Consider the following 27,445-nt stretch of genomic DNA (forward strand, 5'->3'; position numbering starts at 1 on the left):
TTTCTGCAGTTCCAATTATCCTCTGAAGTCTGTGTCTGTCTTGTTGGGTTACGGAATCAAACCTGACAGTTATGGAGGTGTAGATGACAGACTCAATAATTCCTCTGTAGAATTGTATCAATGTTGTCATAGTTTTGATGTGTGCTATTTAAAGTAGGTGTAGATTTTAGTATCTGCTGTTCTACAGTCATACAGATGTGAGCAAAATCTGTTGGTTCACATAGGTTTTCCTATTGAGAATTTCCAAGTTCATAAAAAAAGGAATTGCTTCACATTCTCTCAGAAGAAACAAATAGTTCCAGTATTCAGTACATGCTGTTATTACTTGGTGCTGCAAAAAATTACAGCCCAGTGAAACTTTCACTTCCCATAAATATCCAATAATAACTGTCCGTAACGTGCTACCATGTTGATTATGTCATAATGAGACCAGACATGACGTTCTGGAGGAAGGAAAAGTAGAACAAGCAATGTGGGTCCTAGTTTTGGGTATCAGAGTAGTTTTTCTGGTATTCTCAGATTACACAAAAGTTTCTTTTATCAGGTAGAGCCCCTTTTGTTTATAAATTGCCATCGGAAAATAGCTTAAGAACATAGAATCAGCATCTTCATAAACAATTTAGGTGAGGGGATAGAAGGGGAACTCATCAAATTTGCAGATGACCCAAAACTGGCTGGAGTATCCCGCATACCAGAAGATAGGCTCAAGATCCAAATGGATCTCCACAGACTTGAAGACTGGGCCCAATCTAACAAAATGAAATTCAATGTAGAGAAAAGTGAGGTTTTACACTTAGGCAAGAAAAATCAAATGTCCAGGTAGAGATTAGGTGAAACCTGGCTCAATAGCAGTAACCGTGAAAGGGATCCTGGAGTCCTAGTGGACCATCATTTCAAAATTAGCCAACAGTGTGCTGCAGCTGCCATAAAAGGCCAATGCAATCCTAATCTGCATTAACGGATAGAATCAAGATCATGTGAGGTGTTCATACCACTTTATCATGCTTTGATAAGGCCACACTTGGAATACTGCATCCAGTTTTGGTCACCATATTATAAAAATGATGTAGTGGCTCCAGAAAGAATGCAGAAAAGAACAAGAAAGATTATTAGAGAGCTGGAGGCTAAAATATAAAAATAATTACAGGAATGAGGTATTTTTATTCTAGTGAAAAGAAAGACTAGGAGTGACATGACAGCAGCATTCTAAGATTTGAGGGGCTGCCATAAAGAAGGAGGTCAACCTATTTTCCAAAGCATCAGAAGGCAAAACAAGAAACAATGGATGGAAACTAATCAAGGAGAGTAGCAACCTAGAACTAAGGAAAAATTTTCTAACAATGAGAACAAGTAACTAGTGGAACGGTTTGCCTTTAAAAGTTGTGGGTGCTTCATCACTGGAGGCTTTTAAGAAGGGACTGGACAACCACTTGTCTGGAATGGTATAGGGTGTCCTGCTTGTGCTGGTAGTTAGACTAGAAAACCTCCAAGGTCCATTCCAATCCTGTTATTCTGTTATGTAGGATGATGACATAGTAGATATTTCTCTGTCTAGCTCAGAGCCAGTAATGCTCAGGAACTGTTGTTTCCCAACGATGTAATATCGTGGAATGACACCTTGGCTGCGTGCTTCCAAATTATATGGTCTGCCTTCAATTTTCTACAGTTGCAAAATGGCTAGAACAATTCTTACAACATACACAGAGCTGATAATTTCTCAATCTATTAAATCCGATTGCATAAAAGCTAGCATCGCAGCTTGATGTCAACCCCTAACAAGCCTTGGTGGATTAGAACAGATTAGATTAGATTAGAAAACAATAGAATAGAATTCTTTATTGGCCAAGTGTGATTGGAAACACAAGGAATTTGTCCTTAGTGCATATGCTCTTAGTGTACATAAAAAGACAAGATACATTTGTCAAGAATCATAAGGTACAGGAGAGGCGGGGCTGACGTGGCAATGATACGACGTGCGATCTTGGATCACCGTCAATATCTCTGCTGCTGGATGGTCTTTTGGACCTCACCGTTACGTAGAGACAGTGATAGAGAAGGGCACATCCTGCCGATCCCAGAGACACCGCAAAGTCCCCAGTAGATCCAGGAGAAGCCCTTTTTTCCGGCCACAGAGAAGCAGCTATTGAAGCTGCTGAAAGTTGGGACAACTCCAGAACGGGAGCAAAGCGGAAGAGGAAGTGTGTTGAATTGGTGAGATAATTTTTATTATTAGAGTACACCCAAAAAGATCAAAAGTAAAGTTAAAATTGAAGACAGAAGAGGTTAAGAGCGAGATTAAGCCTGAATCAAACTTAGTGTGTTATTTTTTCTTTTTAATATTTTATTGATGGCATTTTTACAAACAGTTGTTACTTTTTAAACCAGACTGTTTTTTTTCTTCTTCTATTTTTCCTTTTTTAATACCTATTGATTAAGATTTTTTTCTCTTTTTCTTTTTTCAATGCTCTATTGCATTTTCTCTTTAACACCATTTCTTTTTCTCCTTAAACCTGGAATATAAAGAGTGGAGTAAAAGTAGAAGAAAAGAAGTAACACTGCCACTTGGAGGCTTGGAAACATTGCTTTCTTTTCTTCCTTTGAACATTTGATCTACATTTCAAGGTCTTTGAGGTTTTTTTATTGAAAATGATAGCGGGAGGAGCACCAAAGGGAAGTTGATGGAAGGAACAGACGAGGGGTCTCGAATCTTTACAAGATATGCAATGGAAAACAAGTTGCCAAAAGATGTCCATATAAGATCTACCAAGAAAGCAATTAGAACACAAATACTACAAATGGCAGGAAATATAAGATTGCACTACTATTGGAAGGATAAAGGATGATACAATGAAATGCTATAATAAAAACTAATTTAAATGTAGTTAAACTTAGAATATTATGCATAAAATGGAGTAATAATAGTTATATTCAAATAAATGATTAACAATGATAATAATGCATACACACACACGATTGGTAATATGAAATTTTATATAAATTGTAAGTGAGGACTATAGGGAGGACACAAAGGTTTTGTAACCAAAGATAAACAATTTCATGTAGAATACAATATAAAGAGGAAATATTGGATGGTTTTAGGATGATGTAATGAAATGCCATAATATTTTATTTTATTTTATTCTAAATTTAGAATATTTCACATAAAAGGAAGTAATAATAGTTATAGTCAAATAAATGTTTAATAATTATATGTATGTATGTATGCATGTATGCATGCAGGTCTTGGCATATTCGGGTCTTTTCCCATGTAAGATTAATAGTATCTTGGCGACGTTTCGATGAAATCCCACTCGCCATCTTCAGGCTGGTACCTTTGGCTTCATTCTTTAGCACGAAGCCAAAGGCACCAGCCTGAAGATGGCGTGTGGGACCTCGTCGAAACGTTACCAAGATACTCAATTTTACACGGGAAAAGACCCAAATGCGCCAAGACCTGCATACCTGTACCCATGAAAATCTACAAAAACAAATATATATGTATATACATACATACATATATTAGATTGATGATATGAGATTCTATATAAATTGTAAGTCAAGACTACAATGAAGAATATTGGACTAAAATCCACACCTGGTGGGAAAAAAAAGAGAAAATACCATGCAGGAGGAAGTTATTCATAAAATAATGGAATGTGCTGAAATGAGTAAATTGACATTTGAAATTAGAGAACAAGATGATAAACAATTTTATAAGATATGCGATTTATTTTATCAATGGTTAGATAAAAAAACATGGAAATGAAAGATCCTAGAGAATGTTATCAATATAAGAATAATAGAATGATACTGAATATAACATAAAGATATATTATTATTGGATAGATTGAAAATGATGTAATGAATTGTTATAATATAAATGTACCCAATATTTAATATATCTTGTTTAAAATGAAGGAATAATAGTGATAGTCAAACAAATGAGGTATAATGATAATAATGTATAAACATATTTGATTTGATATGTGATTTATATAAATTGCAAAGGATGCACAAAAACCTTGTAACCAATCGACACACTGTATGTAATGGAAGATGGTTTTATGTTTTGTTTTATGTCTTGTTTATGTTTGTCTAAAAATAAAAAATAAATTTTATAAAAAAAGAATCCTAAGGTACTGTCAGCACCTCTTAATGATAATCATAGGGTACAAATAAGCAATCAGGAAACAATCAATATAAATTGTAAGGATACAAGCAGCAAAGTTATAGTCCTGCAATCGTAAGTGGGAGGAGATGGGTGATAGGAACGATGAGAAGACTAATAGTAATAGTAATGCAGACTTAGTGAATAGTTTGACAGTGGTGAGGGAATTATTTGTTTAGCAGAGTGATGGCATTCAGGAAAAAAATGTTCTTGTATCTTGTTGTCTTGGTGTGCAGTGCCCTATAGCGTCGTTTTGAGGGTAGGAGTTGAAGCAATTTACGTCCAGGATGCCAGGGGGCTGTAAATATTTTCACGGCTCTCTTTTTGACTCATGCAGTGTACAGGTCCTCAATGGAAGGCAGGTTGGCAGTCATTGTCTTTTCTGCAGTTCTGATTCTCCTCTGAAGTCTGCGTCTGTCTTGTTGGGTTGCAGAGCCAAACCAGACAGTTATGGAGGTGCAGATAACAGACTCAATAATTCCTCTGTAGAACTGTATCAGCAGCTCCTTGGGCAGTTTGAGCTTCCTGAATTAGGAAAGCTAAGCTAAGTCAGACTTGATTCCTACTTGGCTTGGAGATCTCAGAAATCACCAGATCTATAGCCTAGACTGAGAAATTGAAAAGAGCACCTGAGAAGAAAGAAACAGCTATCCACTTTTGTATACTTGCCAAGAAAACAACGTGAATAAATCCAGGAAGTCAACCTGAAGTTGAGTTAACATCAAAGCAGACTTTATTCTTGAATTGATCAAAGCTTACATTGGTAGGTGATCTGAGTGAATTTAACTCTCTGTCATAACAATATTTTCTGACACTTCCTGTAATTTTTGGCTGCCAAAGATAAACTGGTGCAAAGTTTATCTAATGTTGCAATTTAAAAAAAACATAAAGCAGGCCTGGCAACCAGGCCTGAAGAGTCTTCATAGATTAAGCAATCTTTTGTGAGCACCCAGTCATAATTAACTAGCAAACGCAAACCATTTGCTTCGTTTAAAAACTTGGTGGAGCAGAGGAACAAGCTTTAAAACTTTGGTTGTACGATAGTCTCTGCAAGCCTCAATTGAGTTCATTATATTTCTCAGTTGCATCTTCCAACCTAGAAGATCAAAGCAGAATAAGCAGTCTAAAGCCTAAATGGATTACAGCACCTGAATAAACAGCCCTTTCTATTTCTATACAGATTGTGGAAAAGCCCTAGGGGTGGAAACCTAGAGAACGCTAGGGAAGGGATAGAGAATTACGTGTTTCGCTGAAAATAAGACAGGGTCTTGTTGGCTGGCAAGAATGTGCCAGAAACAGAGACACAACTTCCGGCCCTCTCTGGATTAGCTGATCCATGGGCTGAGGTTAAGAGGCCTCCTGCACCTCAAAAATAATAAGATCTTCCCAAAAATAAGTCCAGGTGCTTATTTTGGGGGCCAAAAGTAAATAAGACCCTGTCTAATTTTCAGGTAAACATGGTAGAGCTGTGATGGTGGCTTGCGGAGCCATTTGTCAGGACACGCAAGGCGTTGCCTTGTCAGCTGGCCCGCGCGCGCCTCCTTTTGAGGCCATTTTTCACCCTCTGGAGGTTTCAGAGCCTTCAGGGAATCTTCCTGAAGCCTCCAGAGCACGAAAAACCACCCCTATCGGCAAACTGGAAGTTCAGGAATGTACTTCCGGTTTGCTCGTAGGGCCGGTTTTAGCTCTCCGGAGCCTTCAGGAGGCTCCAGAGGGCAAAAGACGACCCTATGAGGATTGCTCGTAGAGTCATTTTTTGCCCTCCAGAGCCTTCAGGGAAGCCTTCTGAAGGCCCCTGAAGACTCCGGAGGACGAAAAACGGCACTACAGACAAACCAGAAGTCACTTCCGGGTTGCTCGTAGGGTTGTTTTTTGCCCTCCACAGCCTTCAGGGAAGCCTGAAGGCTCCAGAGGGCTAAAACTGGAAGTCCGTTCCCGAACTTCTGGTTTGTCTGTAGGGCCATTTTTTTGCACTCCGGAGGCTTCAGGGAAGCTCCTGAAGTCTCCAGAGGACCTCCAGGGGGCACGGGGGAGGCTCCCATAAAGCCTCTGGAGCCTGGGGAGGGCAAAAAAAGCAAGCCAAAAATGGGTGGGAGTGCTGGTCCCACACGCACACGCGCTGGGTCATGCACATAGAATTATGGGTGTGGCACGCCCACGCACAACCCCTCTGTGCTCCCCCACTTTTGGCATGCGAGCCACAAAAGGTTCATCGTCAGTAGGTAGAGTATTGAATCCTAATTCATTTTTTTGTGTATTCTCTCAAAATCTCATTTGCTTTCTAATGGACTTTGGTATTAGCAGTTTCATTTATCAAAGGCATTTTATTGTAACGAGTAGCCAGCAACTGAAGCTTTGGGGTGGGATACAGATCTCAAAGTGGTTGGGTTGGTTTGTAAAGGGAGGATTATGTTTGAATTCTTAAAAATACATTTAAATGGTATTTTACAGCTTGGGCTGGAGGTTTAAAGTAGGTGCAGTTTTTATTAGACTGATTTTCTTTGCATAGGCCTTCCCCCATCTCTAGGAAGGAGCCCAACTGCCAATTTTGCTGTAAATAGATATTTCTGGCTATCCTGTAATCTTCTGGTTTTCTTTGTTTGGGCTGCTTGGACTTTGCTTCTTGACCACGAAAGAGCAAATGCCGGTGTGTGTGGCGTGAATTTCTTAGTCTTTGGCTGTGTCTCATCATATTTCAGTCCAATCTGTTAAGGAGTTGCATCATTGCCCTTTAATTTATTTATTCATAAATCCGCCCGACTCTTTAACTACTCTGGTTAGCAATTTTCTTAATTTGCTGAGTTAGCTGGTGAAACACAGCTACCACGAATGTTGGTTTGCTTCCAGTCAAGGAGGAGAAAACACTTTCAGATCGTAATGTCTTGGGGATATGGCATAATGACAGCTGTAATACAGGTAGTACTCAAATTACAAGCAAAATTGAGCCCAAAATTTCTGTTGCTAAGTGAGAAAGTTGTTCAATGAGCTTTGCCCCATTTTACGATCTTTCTTGCCACAGTTGTTAAGTGAATCACTGCAGTTATTAAATTATAACATGTTGGTTAGGTGTGAATCTGGTTTCCCCATTGACTTTGTCAGAATGTCGCAAAACATGGTCATATAACCCCAGGAAATGCAACTGTCATAAATACAAGTCAGATGCCAAGCATCTGAATTTTGATCAGGTGGCCATGAGGATGTTGCAGTGTGTGAAAAATAGCCATAAGTCACTTATTTCAGCGTCACTGTAACTTTGAATGGCCACTAAATGAACTGTTGTAACTCAAGGACTACCTGTACCTGCATTTTGTTGCTCTTTAAAATACTGTGCCATGTTTCCCCTAAAATTAGACAGGGTCTTATTTTCTTTTGACCCCCGAAATAAGCGCTTGGCCTTATTTTTAGGGAGGTCTTATTATTTTTGAGGTGCAAGAGGGGACGAGCGTGGTCACCTCATGGCTGTTGCTGTGTTGCAATATTTTCAGGGAGGGCTTATTTTAGCGCATGCACTCAAAAGCCCAATTGGACTTATTATCCGGAGAGTTCTTATTTTCAGGGAAACAGGGTAGTATTATATATTACTAGGGACGTGGTGGCTCAGGGGCTAACACTGAGCTTGTCGATCAGAAAATTTGGCAGTTTGGCAGTTCGAATCTCTAGCACCACATAACGGAGTGAGCTCCTGTTACTTGTCCCACCTTCTGCCAACCTAGCAGTTTGAAAGCATATAAAAAAATGCAAGTAGAAAAATAGGAACCACCTTTGGTAGGAAGGTAACAGCGTTCCATGTGCCTTTGGCGTTTAGTCATGCCGGCCACATGACCACGGAGACGTCTTTGGACAACGCTGGCTCTTTGGCTTTGAAACAGAGATGAGCACTGCCCTCTAGAGTCGGGAATAACTAGCACATATTTGCAAGGGGAAACTTTACCTTTGCCTTTAGTATTCTGTAAAAGTAAACTCATGGTGCAGAAAGAGGATATGCACAGTGATATTAGCTCTGGAGAAGAGGTGGTGCATTATGTGATTGTCACTTACTCTCCTAACCTTCCAAAAGCTCATAAAAAGCTGTCTTGTTTCAGAGGTCCTTTGGGACCTAAGCACTGTAAAACTCAAGGAATTGTCCATTAATGGCAGTTTTTACATTATGTCAAAAATTTGCAGAATGATATTTCTGTTACTATGTGTTTACTGTATCTCACTGTTATTACATTGGCCACAGTCCATGCCTCTTAACACGGTTTAAAGTAGCCTCCCCTGAAGCAGTTTATAAATTCATAAATAAATAAACTTGTAAGTTTATTTTAGCCAATAAATGCTTCCAAGACAAAAAAAATATACATAATGAACTTGGAAATTGGGTCCCTCATCCCCTGTTGTGTGATATAAAGTAATGTCATAACAGAATCTAGGTCTGAAGAAGCAAAATAAAAGAGGCAAATAAAGAATGAATATTATATATCAGAAGTTCAGCAATTTGGCGGTTCGAATCCCTAGTGCCACATAACAGAGTGAGCTCCCGTTACTTGTCCCAGCTTCTGCTAAACTAGCAGGTAGAAATGAAAGTAGAAAAAATAGGGATCACTTTTGGTGGGAAGATAACAGTGTTCCCTGCGCCTTTGGAGTTTAGTCATGCCAGCCACATGACCACGGAGACATCTTTGGACAGTGCTGGCTCTTTGGCTTTGAAATGGTGATGAGCACTGCCCCCTAGAGTCAGGAACGACTAGCACATATGTGCAAGGGGAACCTTTACCTAAATCAACATATCCATACAACATTCTCTATTTATGGACATGTGCAGTCAACTAAGTACTAGAAAGCAACTACCGATTTAATAAGGAAGCATGATTTCCTAATTCCTCCTGCCGAACCATAATCTCTACCTGCCAATCACTTCAGCAAAACAGTAACTGTTTCTTGATGTCATTGACCGTTAAGGCAAAGAATCTCTTAATCTGACCTTTAGAAATACGACTTAAATACTTCTCATGCTGCTATTAATACAGATATTTTTGACTTACAACAGAAAAAGCATGAATAAAATGTCATTTGTAGGATTGAAGTTTCTTTTAGATACATGATGATTAAGTTGGTATTTCATTAAATTGGGATCCATTCCATTTACAAACTTTTATCATCATCATATTAATTTTTTTTTAAATGCTTGTTATGCCTACTAAGAAATCAAGTGAAAATAACCATGAACCTTCAGCAGAGCAAGACCCGTTACTTAGAAACAGGGGTCCTCAACCCCCAGCCCATGAACCAGCATAATTTAATGTATTTTATATAATTTACATAAGTTATTGAAAATTATATAGTAAAGAAATTAATCTTTTAATACTTAGCTCAGCTCAGAAATTGGAAGGAGAATGGAAGTGTTTTATTGTAAACTGTGATTCTTCAAATGAAGCTTGGAAACTATGATGAAGTCATAGGCTCCTGATGGCGAACCTATGGCACGCATGCCACAGGTGGCACACAGAGCCCTCTCTGCAGGCACGCCAGCAGTCGCCCCAGCCCAGCTCCACTGTGCATGCGCACATGTCTCCCAGTGGCCAGCTGGTCTTTAGATCTCTGCTGTGGATGCATGGGGGGGGGCGGGCCTTCCCCGATCTCCACAGGTCCCCCCCCCCAGCATGTCCTACTTTTCTACTCCATTTCTGTCATCCACACCAATCTGAAAACCAAAATGGGGCGCAGGGGCAGTGCACAAGGCCACCCGGTGTCCCTTTTTGGGCCTGGAAAGCCTCTTGCACCCTGGAAGCCAAAACGAGGCATGGGGTTGCCTTGTGAGCCGCCCCCTGTGCCCCGTTTTGGCTTCCAGCTTAGTGTGGGTGTCAGAAATGGAGTAGAAAGGTGGGGGGCGCTGGGGGGGAACCAGCAGGCCCTACCTCAGAAAGCCCAGAAAGAGCTTTTTTTTAATCAAGGAGATTAAAAACGGTACCTTGGAAGGAGTCCGCCTGTAGCATTTACGCATGAGATGGGCTCTGGTCCTGTCTCCCTTAAGGTCTGGCAAATCTACCAATTTCATTGTATTTAAGTACAATGACAATAAAGATTATACTTATACTTCTCTCTTGTTTAATTGGCTATGCAGATGAAAAAGTACCTGTTATTACAGAAACGCCTAACCTTTTTGTGCTGCTAAGCCTAATTACTTCTAAATGCCATAGTCACATATACCACCTGTCTCTGCTACTTCTTCATCACCATTGTGTGTCATCCTCATATATTGCAATTCATTTATGGCCATGACGTAACACTCACTTCGTGAAGTGCAGTGCACATGGATGGCACTCTAAAGTGCTCAAGTTTATTTATTACTAGCAGTTCTCTCACAGCAGGAACCCTGAAAATTAGCACCTTAAACAGATTACATTACCCTATAATTATCTACAGTAGTTTCTCAGGGTGGAAACTTACTGTGGCCTGCTGAATAATAGCCTCCATGCCTATATTTGCAGTCTTTCTTTCTTTCATCTTCTCTGAGCACGAGACGACTGCTTGCTTGCTGCTAATAGATCTTGCTATACCTGTTCTGTGGCAAAAGGGTCAGTTATATATTGTTCTACCGCTCTAGGATAGAGTGACAAACATGGTAACCAGTAGAATAGCTGCGTCAAGCCGGCCTCCTTCAGCAACCAGGAAAGAAACCACTTATCTCCATTTTGCCGAATTAAGAGTACTTTTACTGGTTATGAAAAGATAGCAGCTAAGCAAAGCAAGATCTGAGGCAAAAGCACACGAAATCATACATATCAATATGTGACCAACCCCCCCACCCCCCGTTACCCTCATCCCACTGTCCAATCTGCAAATCCCTCAGGTGTCGTGTGGTTTTCATCTTCAAGGAGCATCATCAGGTTGGTATCCAGGATGACCAACATCAAGCATCAGTCTCCAGCATGTGCAGTAGACGATGAGAACAAAATTCCCTTTTTACAATCTCTCCTGTACTAAAACTCCCCCCCCCAATACCAAGCCCCCCCTCCCTGTTCCAATAGCAACCGAAAACAAATAGCGAAGCAGAGACTGACAGGCTGAAGTTGTGGGGGCTTCATCACTGGAGGCTTTTAAGAAGAGACTGGATAGCCACTTGTCTGAAATGGTATAGGGCAATGATGGCGAACCTTTTTTTTTACGGTGTGCCAAAATTGCGCACTATCGTGCACGCACACATGCCCACTCAATCCTCCCTGCCCATCTGCGTGTGCACGCACAACCCACCCCGTGCATGCGTGGACACCTCGCCAGGCTTTCCTGAAGCCTGGGGGGTGGCGAAAGCCTCCCCCACCTCCCCGGAAGCCGGAAACAGCTCGTTTCCGGACTTCTGGTTGGACTGGTGGGGCCGTTTTTCTCCCTCCCCAACCTCCAGAGGCTTTCCTGAAGGCTGGGGAGGACAAAAATGGCCCTCCCCTGGCCCTCCAGAAGGGCGAAAAATAAGTTGCCCGGCGCACACATGTGCCACCAAATATGGCTCCACATGCCAACTGTGGCATACGTGCCTTAAGTTTGCCATCACGGGTATAGGGTCTCCTGCTGGATGTGCTTAGCCCTAGAGATTTGAGGTTTTAATTATTTATTAGGGTTTTGTTTAATCCTGCCGTTATTCTTTACAAGTAACTCAAGGGAACAAACATACACAATACTTCCTCCTCCTCCCCCTATTTTCCCCATGACAACCTGTGAAGTGGGGTGAGCTAAGAGACTGACCTGCCCAAGGTCATAAATAGGCTTGCATGCCTTAGCCAGGGCCAGAACTCACTTTCCTGATGTTTGGCCCAGAATCATCCAGCCAGCTTTCATATCTAAGATAGGACTAGAATTCACCATTTCCTGGTGATTGGCCCAAAGTTAGCCAGCTGGCTTTCATGCTCAAGGTGGCACTAGAACTTACCATCTCCTGGTTTCTTGCCTGATGCCTTAATCACTAGACACGTGATGGCGAACCTATGGCAGCCGTGCCACTGGTGGCCAGCAGAGCCCTCTCTGTTGGCACACAAGCCGTTGCCTCAGCTCAGCTCCACTGCGCATGTGCGCGTGCCCCCTGCCAGCCAGCTGATTTTCAGGTCTCTGTCGCACATGCGCGGGGCTCGGGGGCATATGCAGGAGACACATGCATGTGTGTGGGCAGGTGGGTCATGTGCAAATGCACGGGGGTGAGGAGAGTAAGGAGGGGGTGGGGTGAGCTCCCCCCACAGCCTGTTTTATGGTCTCAGGAGGCTGCAGGGAGGCCTACCAGGCCCAAAACGGGGCGCGGATGGGAGATGCATGCATGCGCAGGGAGGCGGGGGTCACACACGCATGCACGGGAAGGTGAGGCGCAGGGGGTTGTGCTTACATTGCATTATGGGTGTGGGCGTGGGTGCACGCTGCTGTGTGCACATGCACACACTTTCAGCACATGACGACGAAAAGTAGGCCATCACTTCACTAGACCAAACTAAAGTTCCAATCACTGTTGACATCCAGCCTTTCTGTGAAAATCTATCAAATAATCCAGTTATAGTATTTTAATCTATGCCTAATAATTGGGGGGATTTGGCATGAGAAAAAACGTTTCCTCCTGTTTATGGCCTTGGTTTGCAACATCTGGTTGGCCCTCTTGGAAACAGAGAGCTGATCTTTGATCTGATCTGGGAAGCTTTGGGCATTTTTATGCTAACAGCCATCTGCTCATTACAATAATATGTGGGACACCCTGTTCCATATTCATTAAAAAAAAAGGAAAGTGAACTGTATGTGAATAGTAGAAGGAAAATGCTAATATTTATCCCAACTCCACCCATTGGCCCTTGAAAAGCTTAGTTTCAGCTTCCATTAATTGAAGCCAAACTGTAAATGGGACAGTAATAGAAAATTATTAAAAATATGGGATGATGTAATCAATGTCCTTAGATTGAAATGAATTGGAATCAAATATACCGTGTTGTCCCAAAAATAAGACAGGGTCTTATTTTCTTTTGACCCCCAAAATAAGCGCTTGGCCTTATATTCAGGGAGGTCTTATTATTTTTGAGGTGCAGGAGGCGGCGAGCGTGGTCACCTCATGGCTGCTGCTGTGTTGCAATATTTTCGGGGAGGGTTTATTTTAGCGCAGGCACTCAAAAGCCCGATTAGGCTTATTATCCAGGGAGGTCTTATTTTCAGGAAAACAAGGTAATTTTGGTCTTGTCTTTTGCCCTAAGAGCAGTGGGCTCCTTTTACACTCATCAAATAAATATTTTTGCCCAAAGCTGGTTGTAAAACATTCCCCTTTTGTTTTTTCCGCAACAACAGCAATAATCCTGTGAGGTGGTTTGGGATGAGAGTGATTGGCCCAAGATCATCCAATTGGCTTTCATGGCTAGGATGGCACTAGAAGTCCTGGTCTCCCACTTTCTAGCCTGGTGCTTTAACCATCTAGCACAGGGGTCCTCAAACTTGCATAGCTGGCTGGAGAATTCTGGGAGTTGAAGTCCACAAGTCTTAAAGTTGCCAAATTTGAGGAGCCTTGAATTAGACCAAACTGGCTCTCCATATATGCTCTGTCTACTAAGCCATTCAATGAAGAAGGCAATCAAAGGTCAAGGAAAGCAAGAAAATAGGTTTTAAAATATCTATTCTCTGCACACCGATATTAACCAACCCAGACAAGCAGGAATCATCTCCAGATAACCAAGAAAAATCACCGAAGAAAGAATACCGCGCTCAAAAAGCAACCAGAAATGAAACAGTCCAATAAAGCTAGTAAAACAAACTATATATATGAACAGCCAATAAATTCCACTCCTACCCTCACCGGTGATGTTACCTAGTCTGGTGATGAAACGTCTTCAGGAAGACTAGCAATCTTATAAAGCACTAAGAAAAATATTCTAAAGAGTTTAGAAAAGGGTGCGTGAAGGCAACATTAGAGATGTCTTGGTAATTTGGGAAACACCATTTTACAGGCACAGTTTGGCTTTTTGGGATAGTAGCACCAGAGGTGGCATTCAGCAGGTTCTGACCAATTCTGGAGAACCGGTAGCGGAAATTTTGAGTAGTTCAGAGAACCAGTAAATACCTCCTCTGACTGGTCCCGACCCCATCTATTTTCTGCCTCCCAAGTCCCAGCTGATCGGGAGGGAATGGGGATTTTACAATATCCTTCCCCTGGAGTGGGGAAGGAATGGAGAGTTTACACTATCCTTCCTCTCGAGTGGGGAGGGAATGGAGATTTTGTAGTAACCTTTCCCTGGAGTGGGGTAGGAATGGAGATTTTAGAGTATCCTTCCCCTGGAGTGGGGAGGAAATGGAGATTTTACAGTATCCTTGCCCTGGAGTGGGGAGGGAATGGAGATTTTGCAGTAGTCTTCCCCTGGAGTAGGGAGGGAATGGAGAGTTTACAGTATCCTTCCCCTGGAGTGGGGAGGGAATGGAGAGTTTACAGTATCCTTCCCCTGGAGTGGGGAGGGAATGGAGATTTTGCAGTACTCCTCCCCTGGAGTGGGGTAGGAATGGAGATTTTACAGAATCCTTCCCCTGGAGTGGGGTGGGAATGGAGATTTTACAGAATCCTTCCCTGGAGTGGGGTGGAAATGGAGATTTTACAGTATCCTTCCCCTGGAGTGGGGAGGGAATGGAGATTTTGCAGTAGTCTTCCCCTGGAGTGGGGAAGGAATGGAGATTTTACAGAATCCTTCCCCTGCCACGCCCACCAAGCCATGCCCACCAAGCCACACCATGCCCATCATGCCCACATGACAACTGGTAGTAAAAAAATTTGAATTCCACCGCTAGGTAGCACCCTCTTCATTCTTCTTTTTCTCTCATTTCACAGCCCGCTGTTCGTAACGTGGAAGATTGGTCGAGATAAAAGGTTGCGTGGATGTATAGGTACCTTTTCTGCCATGAACCTGCATTCAGGACTCAGGGAGTACACACTTACTAGGTAAGACTTGGCGGTTGTTCTCTTCACTTTGAAGAGGGTTGTAATTTATTGTCACTTCTATTGTTAAATTGGCCCACTGGAATTTTTGAGCTTTTGCTCCCCACTAGGATTTTTCCAAGCATTCCTAAGTCTTGTTACCTGGGTTTGTTTGCTTAATCCTAAATGCTGAAGTAGCCTGGAACTTGAGCATTTACCGATTTCTAATGCTTCTTTGCCCAAAGCAGACAACTTCAGTTCTATTACATTTTTTTTTAAGACAAGTGGAAGAAAGTTAAAGTCTGTGGGAAAAAACAACCCAAGTGGTCCAGCAATCCAAAATGGCTGGCGTTATCTCTATTTCTCCAACCAGGACTTCTTACCAGCTACATTTCATTTAATTTGCTTCATTCTTATTCCTCATTGTTCTTTGGTTACATTCTTGTTCTTGAGTGGAAACTTGTTAAATTAGGGAAGCAAATAGTCAGAGCTCTTAATGATCATCCAGAGTCTTCCTGGACTGCATCTGAACTAGTTCATTGTTGTGGTCTTCTTGTTGCCTTTCTCGGTGTAGTGTTCATCAACACATCACAACACAGTTAGAACAATTAACCAGTGGAACAGCTTGCCTCCAGAAGTTGTGAATGCCCCAACATTGGAAGTCTTTAACAAGATGTTGGATAGCCATTTGTCTGAAATGGTATAGGATTTTCTGCCTAGGCAGGGGGTTGGGTTAGAAGACCTCCAAGGTCCCTTCCAACTCTGCTATTGTATTGTATTTTACATCAAAAGGTAGCTGGTGTTGCATTTTGGGGGATGGAAGAGAATTTGATAGGAGTGGTGTATTCTTTGGTATAGTGCACTAGACTGAAGATAGTTAATCATTTATCCAAGTCCTCATTTTAAAATCCAAGGACTAGAAGTGTACAGGTAGTCCTTGACATACAGCCATTTGTTTAGCAACCATTCAAAGTTAACAACGGCACTGACGTATGACCATTTTTCACACTTAAGACCATTGCAGCTTCCCCACAGAGGTGTCAGGGTTCCAAATAGCATCCAAAAGTAAATCAGAGTCCAAAGCAAAGGATTCCTCAAAGTTCCAATTTATTAAGAGAGCCATGTTGGCACATCTGGGAAAACCCCGAATCTGAAAGCTTCCCGGTTTTCCCCACCCAGTTGAAAGTTCAAGATCTTGCCTCCCACACCCACAAGTCCATCACATGGTCCAATCTTCCACTACTATGCTGGCAGTTCCACCCATCCAGTTCCAATCAGGTGCAGAGATGCAAAGAGAAAGGATGACCTTGGCTTTCTAGAAAGAATTTTGTTATGGCTACATAGCATCTCACTCCTACAATCCCCCCTCCCATTTTCCCATAATAGAAAATGTTTAGTAGAATAATAGAAAGTGTGGCAGGCCAAAGATCCAAAAGAAAAGATGGCTGCAGGCCTGACAAGAGAAGATTGGACTGCAAAAGTTCCTATAAGCCAAGTCAAGATAGGCCTGGCCTTTGGAGACATCTGGCCAGACAGACTTACTGTTACTCAATAGTAGTAACTGAGAGAGGGATCTTGGAGTCCTAGTGGACAACCATTTAAATATGAGCCAGCCGTGTGGAACAGCTGCCAAAAAAGCCAACACAGTTCTAGGCTGCATCAACAGAGGGATAGAATCAAGATCACGTGAAGTATTAATACCACTTTATAATGCCTTGGGAAGGCCACACTTGGAATACGGCATCCAGTTTTGGTCACCATGATATAAAAAAGATGTGGAGACTCTAGAAGGAGTGCAGAGAAGAGCAACAAAGATGAATATGGGACTGGAGGCTAAAGCAAATGAAGAACGGTTGCAAGAACTGGGTATTTCTCCTAGGCGCTGCTTGGAGTGTCCAAGCACGAGTTAACTTCAGCTTGCTGCCCAAGGAACTGAGTTTTAAAATTATTGTAGCTCCACCTCTTGCTTGCCTCAGAGGCTCAGTTTCAAAAAACTCAGTTGCCCTACAGGATGTTTTTTCTGGGGCTCCAGTACTTGGGCAACAAGCTGGACCTGATCCTTCTAGTGTAGTTTAGTGTAGCTCCCTTTTAAATTTCATTTCTGTTTTAATTTCCTCAGATAGTGCATGTAGCCTTTAAATTCCTGCCTATTACCTTCCATTTGTTCCGTTTGCCTCTAAATCGTGCGGACAGGCTTCCTGGAGCGCTGCCAGCCCAAGTGCTGTTTTGGGCAGTTCTTCGTGTTGGGACTCGTTTGGCGGCCGCCTGCGAATTCGAGGGGTGAGGTAGGCAGCTAGGATTCCCCTTGCAAGGAGCGCTAGGCTCCTCAAAGCCTTGATGCTGCTCCAGGCGCGCACGTGCGAATGGCCGCCATTTTGAATAGCATTTTTGGCTTCCTTTCGCTTCCCAGCCTCCAGCCTTGCCGCGCAGCCTGTCAGACTCAGCAGATCGCCGCGGAGGGCCGCCATAAGCATAGGGCCTCACTCTGGGTGGCCAGGCAGGCTCTCTCCCTCCAACTCCTTCTCCAGCGGCTGCAGGGAATCTTGGCCTTTCTAGCCACTCTACCTGCCTCAGCTGGATCTGTGGGTGTTCAGCTACCTCTCCAATCAGCCTCCCCTTGCTATCGCTCCTGGGCCCAGTACCAACGGAGGCCCAGCGCTTGGCCTAGGCCCATCCTCCCACAGGCCTGTACCTCTGCATACCAGCGCCATGGAGAAGCAAACAAGCCCTCATGGCAGCATCGGGGAGAGGCAAGAGGACATCCAGATGGGGCCCACTCCCAGTAAATGCAGTAGGCCCAATCCTGTGGCCAAGAGTATCGGGGTGGGCTCCCCCTCCAAAGGGAAACAGCCCAAACCTGGGATGGCCTCTAAGGCTGAGGAAAAGATGGCTGTGAGATGCCAGAAGGCCCTGGAAAAACAATTCCAGAGGGTTCAGGCTGCACAGCGCAAAACTTCCGTGGGCTCCAGTTCTAATGAAGCGGGGCGTGGGTCTTCCCTGAATAACCCCCAGCAGGAGGATTCTCCTTCAGGCCCAATTAACGAGGATTTTGGGTTTTCCCCCTATCCCTCCAGGGCTTCTCGGGTCCCCGATCCATTCCATGGCTGAAGACACCCTTGAGGATATGGATTCAGGGGCTGAGGAGAAATCCTTGGCTCCTTCTGAGTTAGAACCTCCCCCCCCTCCCCCAGGGTCAGGAGGTCCTGTTATCCAAGGCCATGGAGGATGTAGTGGCTCGTGCCATATCACGAGGCATATCTGATGGCATGCAACAGCTGGCAGCTAAACTGCCCGTTATAGCGACCAACCCTAATGCGAGTCGCAATGCAAAGCCAAAGGTACCTGTGGCTAGGGAGGCCTCTCCAAAACCCATGGGGATCAGTGAGGTCTCAGATTTGGAGGAGGCCGAGCTAAAGACCCCTGTTCTCTCTGATGATGAGAACCCCGCCCCTGAGCAGGCCACCGGTTCCGGTCTCTTTAATCCCGCCATGTTCAGGGCCATTCTCACCAAGGCTCGGGCAGCGTGGCCCCAAAAGGGTCTTCCAGCCCCAGCGGCCAAAACCCCTTCATATCAGGGCATCAGCGAGAACATAGGACTCCAGGACCCGGGCGCAGGATTGTTTAAGGAGGTGCCTCCGCCTCTGGACCTGGTCCCAGTCCCCCAGCTGTTCCTAGACATTATACAACGGCAATGGACCCAATCGGGGTCCATGGCGAATCCTAGTGGGACGGATAGGAAGCTCTATACTATGGAAGCCCCCCTGGAGGAGCTGTTGAAGCTCCCCAAAGGTGGATGATCCTAATGTGTCCCTTACTTCTCTGTCTTCTCTTCCTGCGGATTTGCTGGAAGGACTTAAAGCTGAGGACAAGAGAGCAGAGTCAGCAGCTCACAAGACCCACCTGGCTACTGCCTGGGCCATGCGGGCCTCTTCGTCCTCTTCCTATTTCAGCAGGGCAGCCCTGTTCTGGCTTCGAAAATTGCTGGCAGAGCTTCCAGCAGGGGATACCAGAGCCAGGCAGGACGGCAATAAGATAATTGCGGCTGTGGAGTATTCCGCTGACGCCTCTATCACGGCCACGAAGTTTATCTCCAGGGCCCTGGCTTCTAATGTTACCTCAAGGAGCCTACTGTGGCTTCACCACTGGCAGGCGGATGTGAAGGCGAAGTGGAAGGTGGCTTCCACTCCCTTCAAAGGGGGGGAACTCCTTGGACCCCTTTCTAATTGAGTCCAAAGATAAGCGCAAGGTACTCCCCGCGATCACTAAGAAGCAGGAGCATAAGGGTCAGTCCTTTCATAGGAATTCCTTTCGGAGTAACGAACCCTCTACTCCTCTGGAGGTCCCAGTCACTCCTACGTTCTGCCCCAGGACTGTTCCCAAGATAGGTCCTCATTTAGTGACAGGGGCAGGCAGCAAGGGAAATCTAACCGATCCTTTCGGAAGTCTAAGTGACTGTCAAAGAGCTCCCCCCATAGGCGGCTGTCTCCAACTTTATGCCGCCCAATGGGAGGAATCTATGATGGACAGTTGGGTCCAGAACACGGTCCGTCATGGGTTGACCCTGGAGTTCCTGTCCCTCCCTCCGAGAACCTTTATCCGTTGTCCCATTCCCAGGTCCGCCCATAAGCTCCAGCTCATGAGGGCGGAGATCGACCATCTACTGGAGATAGCAGCCATAGAGGAGGTCCACAGGGGTCAGGAAGGCAGGGGGTTCTATTCCATCCTGTTTCTGGTCCCCAAGTCATCAGAGGGGGTGAAGGCAATACTGGACCTCAAGAAATTCAACAAGCATCTGGCATTCAAGCGCTTCAAGATGCAGTCCCTTCAGACCATTCTGGGCTGCGTCAGGCAGGGCGATCTGCTGTCTTTTATCGACCTGAAGGAAGCATACCTGCATGTTCCAATCCACCCGGCGCATCGCAAGTTCTTGAGGTTCCAGTTCGCCAATCGTCACTTCCAGTACAGGGCCCTCCCCTTCAGTCTCTCGTCGGCCCCGCGGACATTCACCAAGCTACTGGCTGCCATCGCTGCGCATTTCCGATCCTTTCCCATGAGACTGGAATGCTACCTGGACGACATCCTCATCCACTCGTCGTCATGGGAGCAGGCCCAGAGGGACTTGAACACCACTATCAAAGTCCCGCAGCTCCACAGATTCTCGGTCAACCTCGCCAAAAGTCACCTGACCCCGACCTGCAGAATCCAGCATCTCGCCACGGTGATCAACTCCGGGGACTGCAAAGTCTTCCTCATGCAGGAGAGGGCGGACAGTATCAGGGCTCTGGAAGACCATTCGCTCGGCCAGATCAGTGTCGATTGTCTCCCTCTCCCAGCTGATGGGGAAGCTAGTGTCGTGCATTTCGGTGGTCCCATGGGCACAGTTGCATACGTGGGAGCTCCAGTGGTTCCTGCTCCCTCTACAGAGACGCAAGGCCAGCAACTCCAGACGGGAGATTTGGGTCCCCCCGAAGGTCCTCCATTCTCTTAGATGGTGGCAGTCAGAGGCCTTTCTGAAGGGCAGTTACTTCAGGGAACCGGAGTGCCTGATCATAACTATAGACGCCAGCCTCTTCGGTTGGGGTGCTCACCTACAAACTCTGGTGGTCCAGGGCAGATGGTCGCAGGCGGAGCTCACCCATAACATAAATTGGCTAGAGCTTCGGGCGGCCAGGCTAGCCTTGCGCCACTTCCTCAATCAGGTCAGGGGCCGCAATGTACTGATTTTGACCAACAACATCGCCGCCAAAGCCTACATCAACCATCAGGGCGGCACGCGGTCCTTGGCTCTAATGTCAGAAGCGGAGGCTCTGGGTCGCTGGGTGGAGAGACACCTGGCCTCGATACAGGCGGATCACATTTCCGGCGTGAACAACGTGACAGCAGACTGGTTAAGCAGAACCACCATCCAGAACTCGGAGTGGTGTCTCCATCCGAGGTTATTCCGCCAGCTGTCCCAGAGTTTCGGCCCGCCAGTAGTCAACCTGTTCACCTCACCGACCAACGCGCATCTCCCCGGTATTTCACCAGGTTCCATTGCCCCGGAGCGGAAGGCACAGACGTTCTTCGGTCCCGCTGGCCACCCGGTTGACTGTATGCCTTCCCTCCTCTCCCACTGATTCCTCTGGTCATAAGGAAAGTTCTGGAGGAGGGAACGGAGGTGTTGCTTGTGGCTCCTCACTGGCCGAGGAGAACTTGGTTCGCCAACCTGGTCAGCCTATCAGTGTCCCAACCATGGAGCATACCTCAGGAGCAAATCTCCCTCAGCCAGGGGGCCGTTCAACGTCTGGAGCCCCAGTTGCTGCAATTGGCCGTCTGGCACTTGAGGGGGACCTCCTGAGGCTTCACAGTTTTTATGACAGGGTCATCCGGACTATTCAGGCGTTTAGGCAGCTTTCCACTGTCAAAATCTATGAAGCGACTTGGTCGTCCTTCTTGCAGTGGTGCTTGAGCCATCAGATCACCGCTTCCTCCGCAACCATACCACAAGTTCTGGACTTTTGGCAAGACGGCTTGGACAAGGGTCTTGCGCCCAACACGCTCAGGTGGCAGGTGGCCGCCTTGAACACCATTCTATCCACGAACTCTCAGTTTCCACTTTCTAAATATCTCCAGGTTTGAGGCTTCCTTAAAGGGGCTTCCAACATCTGTCCGCCCACAGTCCACAGATATCCTACCTGGGACTTGGCTATTGTTCTACAGTCACTCTCTGCAGCCCCCTTTGAGCCACTCCGGACGGTGAGTCTGCGCCACCTGATTCTAAAGACTGCCTTTCTCGTTGCCATCACCTCGGCATGCATTATATCGGAGTTGGCCGCCCTCTCGACCTTTGTATCATTCACTCTGACAGAGTCATCCTAAGACTGGATTCTGCCTTTGTCCCAAAGATCAACACCGTTTTTCACAGAGTGCAGGAGATGATACTCCCGGACTTTTGTCCGCGTCCCAGGCACCTGAGATGTAGCGTGGCATAAGCTGGATGTTCGCCGGGCAGTACTTATTTATATGAAACGGACTGCCCCATTTCATAAGTCGGAAGCGTTCTTTGTGTCCTTCCAACCCGCTTCCATGGGCAAGAAGGTCATGTCTTCCACCATAGGATGCTGGCTCAGAGCGAGTATCAAGATGGCTTACAAACTTCAGGCCAAGCCGGTCCCTCCTCGCATTACAATGCATTCAACGAGGAGCGCCGCAACCTCGGCTGCTTGGGCCACTCAAGCGCCGATTGAGGAGATTTGCCGTGCCGCTACGTGGTGAAGCCCGTCCCCATTCATAAGGAACTACAGACTTGACATGTTCACCTCAGCTGAGGCGTCGTTTGGGAGGAGAGTTTTGCAGAGGGTCATAGCGAACCCCGCAGCCCTGGACTGTCCTTCTTCCCTCCCGAGTTCGACATAGCTTTGGCATGTCCCGTGCTTGGACACTCCAAGCAGCGCCTAAGAGAAAGACTGTTGGCTTACCTGAATAGTCTTTCTCTAGGCGCTGCGGGAGTGTCCAACCCCACCCTTGAAGTGGGGCCGCGAGTCCTTCTGCCACTGTTTGGGGGTTGGACTTGTTCAAGTTATAGACTATTGGATCTTGTTTATTTTTCAAAACTGAGCCTCTGAGGCAAGCAAGAGTCGGGGCTACAATAATTTTAAAACTCAGTTCCTTGGGCAGCAAGCTGAAGTTAACCCGTGCTTGGACACTCCCACAGCGCCTAGAGAACGACCATTCAGGTAAGCCAACGGTCTGTCTAGTTTAATGAAAAGAAGAACTAGGAGAGACATGATAGCAGTCTTCCAATATCTCAGGGGTTGCCCCAAAGAAGAGGGAGCCAAGCTATTCTCCAAAGCACCCGATGATAGGACAAGAAGCAATGGGTGGAAACTAATCCAGGTGAGAAGCAACTTAGATCTTAGGAGAAATTTCCTGATAGTTAGAACAATTAATCAGTGGAACAACTTGCCTCCAGAAGTTGTGAATGCTCCAACACTGGAAGCTTTAAAGAAGATGTTGAATAACCATTTGTCGGAAGTAGTATAGGGTTTCCTGGCTGAACAGTGGGTTGGACTAGAAGACCTCCAAGGTCCCTTCCAACTCTGTTATTCTATTCTATTCTATTCTACTCTATGCTCTAAACACTAAAACAGATTCAGGTGCTTCCAAGTTCTACCAGTATACAATAGTCCGTTCCCTTTCCTATCCCAAATCTCCCCACTTCCTTTTTATTTCCTTTCCCAACTGGCATCTCAATATGCTATGCAGAACTTGGAAACAGCTGGGCCTTTGCCAGATTGTTTAATCAGTTGTTATTACTGGTTCCAGACCAGAAAACTTGCCAGGTCATTTGTGAATAATTCCTTGCAGTTTTCTTTTAAATGTAGAAATCATGTTTTTCTGTCTCCGGGAGCCTCCTTGGCATTAGAAACGATGCCCTTATTTTGGGGTGTTTTGTTTCTGAACCAAATGCAAATGCCTGGTGTTCAAATGCCTGTTGAGTGGCGATGACGTTCAGGCTGCTTCAGGCCAAGGCTTTTGTGACACTTTTCTATGCATGAGCCATGCTTGAAAAGTGTGTCCTTCGGCCTAGCTCGTGAATCATGGGCTGTAAGTTTTAACGGCACCTTGATTAAATTGGCTGGCTCAGTGGGAATACAGAAAGACAGAATGTTTTGAAATGAAAGGTGAAATGAAAGAATTGTTCTGTGGCTTAGCTGGGGTGCCTCCCCTTCTCGGGCTAAATTAATTCTTGAATGGGAACAGGAGTTCAGCTCAAGCAAGCTAAAAAGATCTTTTGGTTTTCCTTTGAGCTCTGAAGAACAGAGTATGAAGCCAGGAAGAAATTCCAATACTTGGAAATACAGTTTTCATTCTTGAAAGTATCTATGGAGATTCTCAGTCATTTAGGCCATGTTTGTCCCAAAGGTGCTTTTTCAAGAGGCAACTGGACTTTCTTGGTTTTCTTTGAAGACATTTTGTTTCTCATCCAAGAAGCTTCTTAGCTAGAACTTGCAAAAGCCCCTTTGAGACATTCTTATAAGTGCTTAATAGATCTAGAACAGGGGTCCCCAATCCCCCGGTCCGTGGACCAGCACCTGGCCGTGGGATGCCAGAAACTGCCCCACACAAACAAGCGAAGCTCCATCCATGAGATGCAGGCAGCACACAAAACCACACCCACTCCAGTCCATGGATACCCCTCTCTGCACGGAGCTGGTCCTTGGTGCCCCCAAAGGTTGGGTACTGCTGATCTAGAATAAATAGATCTAAAATTGACTCCTTGGAGTAAAAAATACTTTATGTTTGCAGTAATAGAGGCTTGTTGGATTTGATTAATACCTCTTACTCTTGGTAACAATGATAACCATAATAAGTAGTCACTTGTCTGGTAGCAGGTATTACAAAAAAAATACATGTACATAGGTCACATGGTATTTTTTTGGCTTGGTTTTATTATCATTTTTGCTTTGGACTCATAAAAGAATACCAATTATCCTTGACTTACAATCAGAATTGAGCCCAAAATTTCTATTTGCTAAGAAAGGAAGGCAGTTTATTACAAGTATTTGCTCCATTCATTGTATGATCTTTTATGGGACATGGTGGCTCAGTGGCTAAGACGCTGAGCTTGTCGATGAGAAAAGTCGGCAATTTGGCAGTTCGAATCCCTAGAGCCACATAACGGAGTGAGCTCCCGTTACTTGTCTCAGCTTCTGCCTACCTAGCAGTTCGAAAGCATGTAAAAATGCAAGTAGAAAAATAGGAACCACCTTTGGTGGGAAGGTAACAACATTCCGTGCACCTTTTTGCTACAGCTGTTAAACAAATCACTGCAGTTATTAAGTGTGTCACACAGTCATTAAACAAATCTGACTTCCCCATTGACTTTGTTTGTTGAAAGCCACCTGGGAAGATTGCAGATGGTAATCACATGAACCCTGGACAGAAAACAGGCATAAATACAGTCCAGTTGCCAAGCACCCAAAAGTTGATCACATGACTGTGGGATGCTGCAATGATTGTTAGTGTGAAAAATGGTCATAAGTCACCTTTTCAGTGCCCTTGTAACTTCGAACAGTCGCTAAATTAATGGTTGTAAGCCGAGGACTACCTGTACAAATTTGGGACAGAGCATGATGTTTTTTTCCCTCATTCTACATTATGGAGTGAGATTAGGAATGCAACCCAACCATGATGAGAGCAGTTGTCACCAAGGGAAAGTAGTAATAGTTGAAATCCACTGTATTCTTTCGCTCACGTTGGGGCTGCATCCACATGTAATGGTAAGCTAGAATTTTAGAATTGCATGACTAAGAAGGAATTCGTGCAAAGCCTTTCTCATTTATATATGAGTGAGTAATTGTTGTTTTAAAAAGCTCTGCAGGCCTCACAAAAAAAAATCCGAAACAATTTGCTTGCGGATGAGTTTGTTTTAAAATATAATTCCAGATATGCACACAAGTTTGAACCAGCATCTGCTGTTTTGACAATAGATTTTGGTATATTCCCTCTTATAGGTGTGCCTTGACTCTTGTTGGCAAATTTCTTCGCATCATATAACTAAATTACTTGCCATTTTGTGCAAACTCCTTTATTTTGATAGGTTGGTTTTCAGATATGAAATTTTATTTTATTTTTAAAGTTTTTAACTCTGGGATGTTACATTAATAGAAAGTATTAGAGATAACCATTCCCCCCTTCTAATCATGTAAAGAATGGTACTATTTTAATTAAATGTAAAATATCTCTGATTAGCCATTGAGATCTTCTGAATATTATGTTCCTGTCTAATTCATGGAAAGTAACAAGAATAGGTGAGGACACTTCTAGATTAGTGTTAAAATGCTTATAATTGCTTCAGATTTAGGTGTTAAAGAACAAGCAAATAATAATTTCCCTTCAATTATTTGGATAATTCTTGGTTATTTGTTTATTTAAAGATGGGATATTGCAACTCACGCGGTAAGGAGCTCTAGACCAGGAAACCAACTCCATGGGCAGGCTAGAATTACTTTTATTAGGATTGGCTACATTTAACAGATAGGGTTGCAATGGCTCAAGGACTAAGACGCTGAGCTTGCCGATCAGAAAGGTTGGCAATTCGGCGGTTCGAATCCCTAGTGCTGCATAATGGAGTGGGCTCCCGTTACTTGTCCCAACTTCTGCCAACCTAGCAGTTTGAAAGCAGGTAAAAAATGCAAGTAGAAAAATAGGAACTACCTTTGGTGGGAAGGTAACAGCATTCCGTGTGCCTTCGGCGTTGAATAATGCCGGCCACATGACCACGGAGACATTTTCAGACAGCGCTGGCTCTTCGGCTTTGAAACGAAGATGAGCACCTCCCCCCCTAGAGTTGGGAACGACCAGCACATATGTGCGAGGGGAACCTTTACCTTTATAATTAACAGAATCTTGCAAGTCTGAATGTGCTGTATTTCTTCTTTTTCCTTACATACTAGCAAATTAGGGAGGTTTCTGTCTGAGCCGTTGATGAATGTTGTCTGGACATTCTGCATTTAAATAATGTTTTAGCCTAGGGATTGGCAACCTTAAACACTCAAAGAGTCACAAAGGTCTTAATCTGAAGCCCCCTGTTCAATTCTGGAGCCAACCAGAAGTTCGGTTCCCCCACTATAGAGACTCCCCCTAGCGCGGCATCTTTTTTCCTCTACCTGTCCTAACTGAAAGCCCTATCAATTGTGAAGCCAACTGGTGACAGGGAGTCGCAACAGAGGGATGAAAGAGCCACATGTGGTTCCAGAGTCACAGGTTGCTGACCCCTGATTTAGCCCTTTTGCTAGGCAACAGTACCTGCATATCTCTATCAAAACCATCTTTCTCATACAGGTAATCCTTACGACCACAATTGATTCCAAAATTTATGTTGCTAAAAGTCAGAAATTTGTTAAGTGAGTTTTGCCCCATTTTATGACCTTTCTTGCCACAATTAAGTGAATCACTGCAGTTGTGAGGGTTAGTGACATGGTTGTTAAATGAATCTGGCTTCCCCATTGACTTGTCGGAAGGTCGCAAAAGGGGATCACGTGACCCTAGGACATGGCAACTATCATAAATATGACCCAGTTGTCAAGCACCTGAATTTTAATCATGTGACCATAGGGGCACATGGTCGTAACTGAGAAAAATGGTCATAAATCACTTTTTTTCAGTGCTATTGTCACTTTGAACACTTGTGTTGTAAGTCGAAGGGCACCTGTATTTAAGAACCAAAATGTTCCATTGAGTGGGAAAATATGAACATAGCAAAGCATACGACCGGTTTCATATCAAAACCTAATTCTGCTCTAATAAGTGCAAGCAAGGAAGCCTAGCGTTTTACGTGGTCCTCGTTCCATAATATAATTGGTTTCAAAGTGCATCTTGCTTTTAAGTAGACACATCTA

The 27,445-nt window shown here is 44.6% G+C and overlaps 1 protein-coding gene across 2 annotated transcripts in view; it reads left to right on the forward strand.

The window, feature by feature from the left end:
- AMMECR1 (AMMECR nuclear protein 1) overlaps positions 1–27,445 on the forward strand; it is a 111,969-nt gene that overhangs the window by 30,084 nt on the left and 54,440 nt on the right. For both annotated transcript variants that reach the window (XM_032227604.1, XM_032227603.1), the window contains exon 2: positions 14,976–15,086. In XM_032227604.1, the coding sequence (XP_032083495.1) occupies positions 14,976–15,086 (111 nt within the window). The remainder of the gene's footprint in view (positions 1–14,975; positions 15,087–27,445) is intronic.

Source organism: Thamnophis elegans, chromosome 12 (genome assembly GCF_009769535.1).
Source record: "Thamnophis elegans isolate rThaEle1 chromosome 12, rThaEle1.pri, whole genome shotgun sequence".
Lineage (NCBI taxonomy): Eukaryota > Metazoa > Chordata > Lepidosauria > Squamata > Colubridae > Thamnophis > Thamnophis elegans.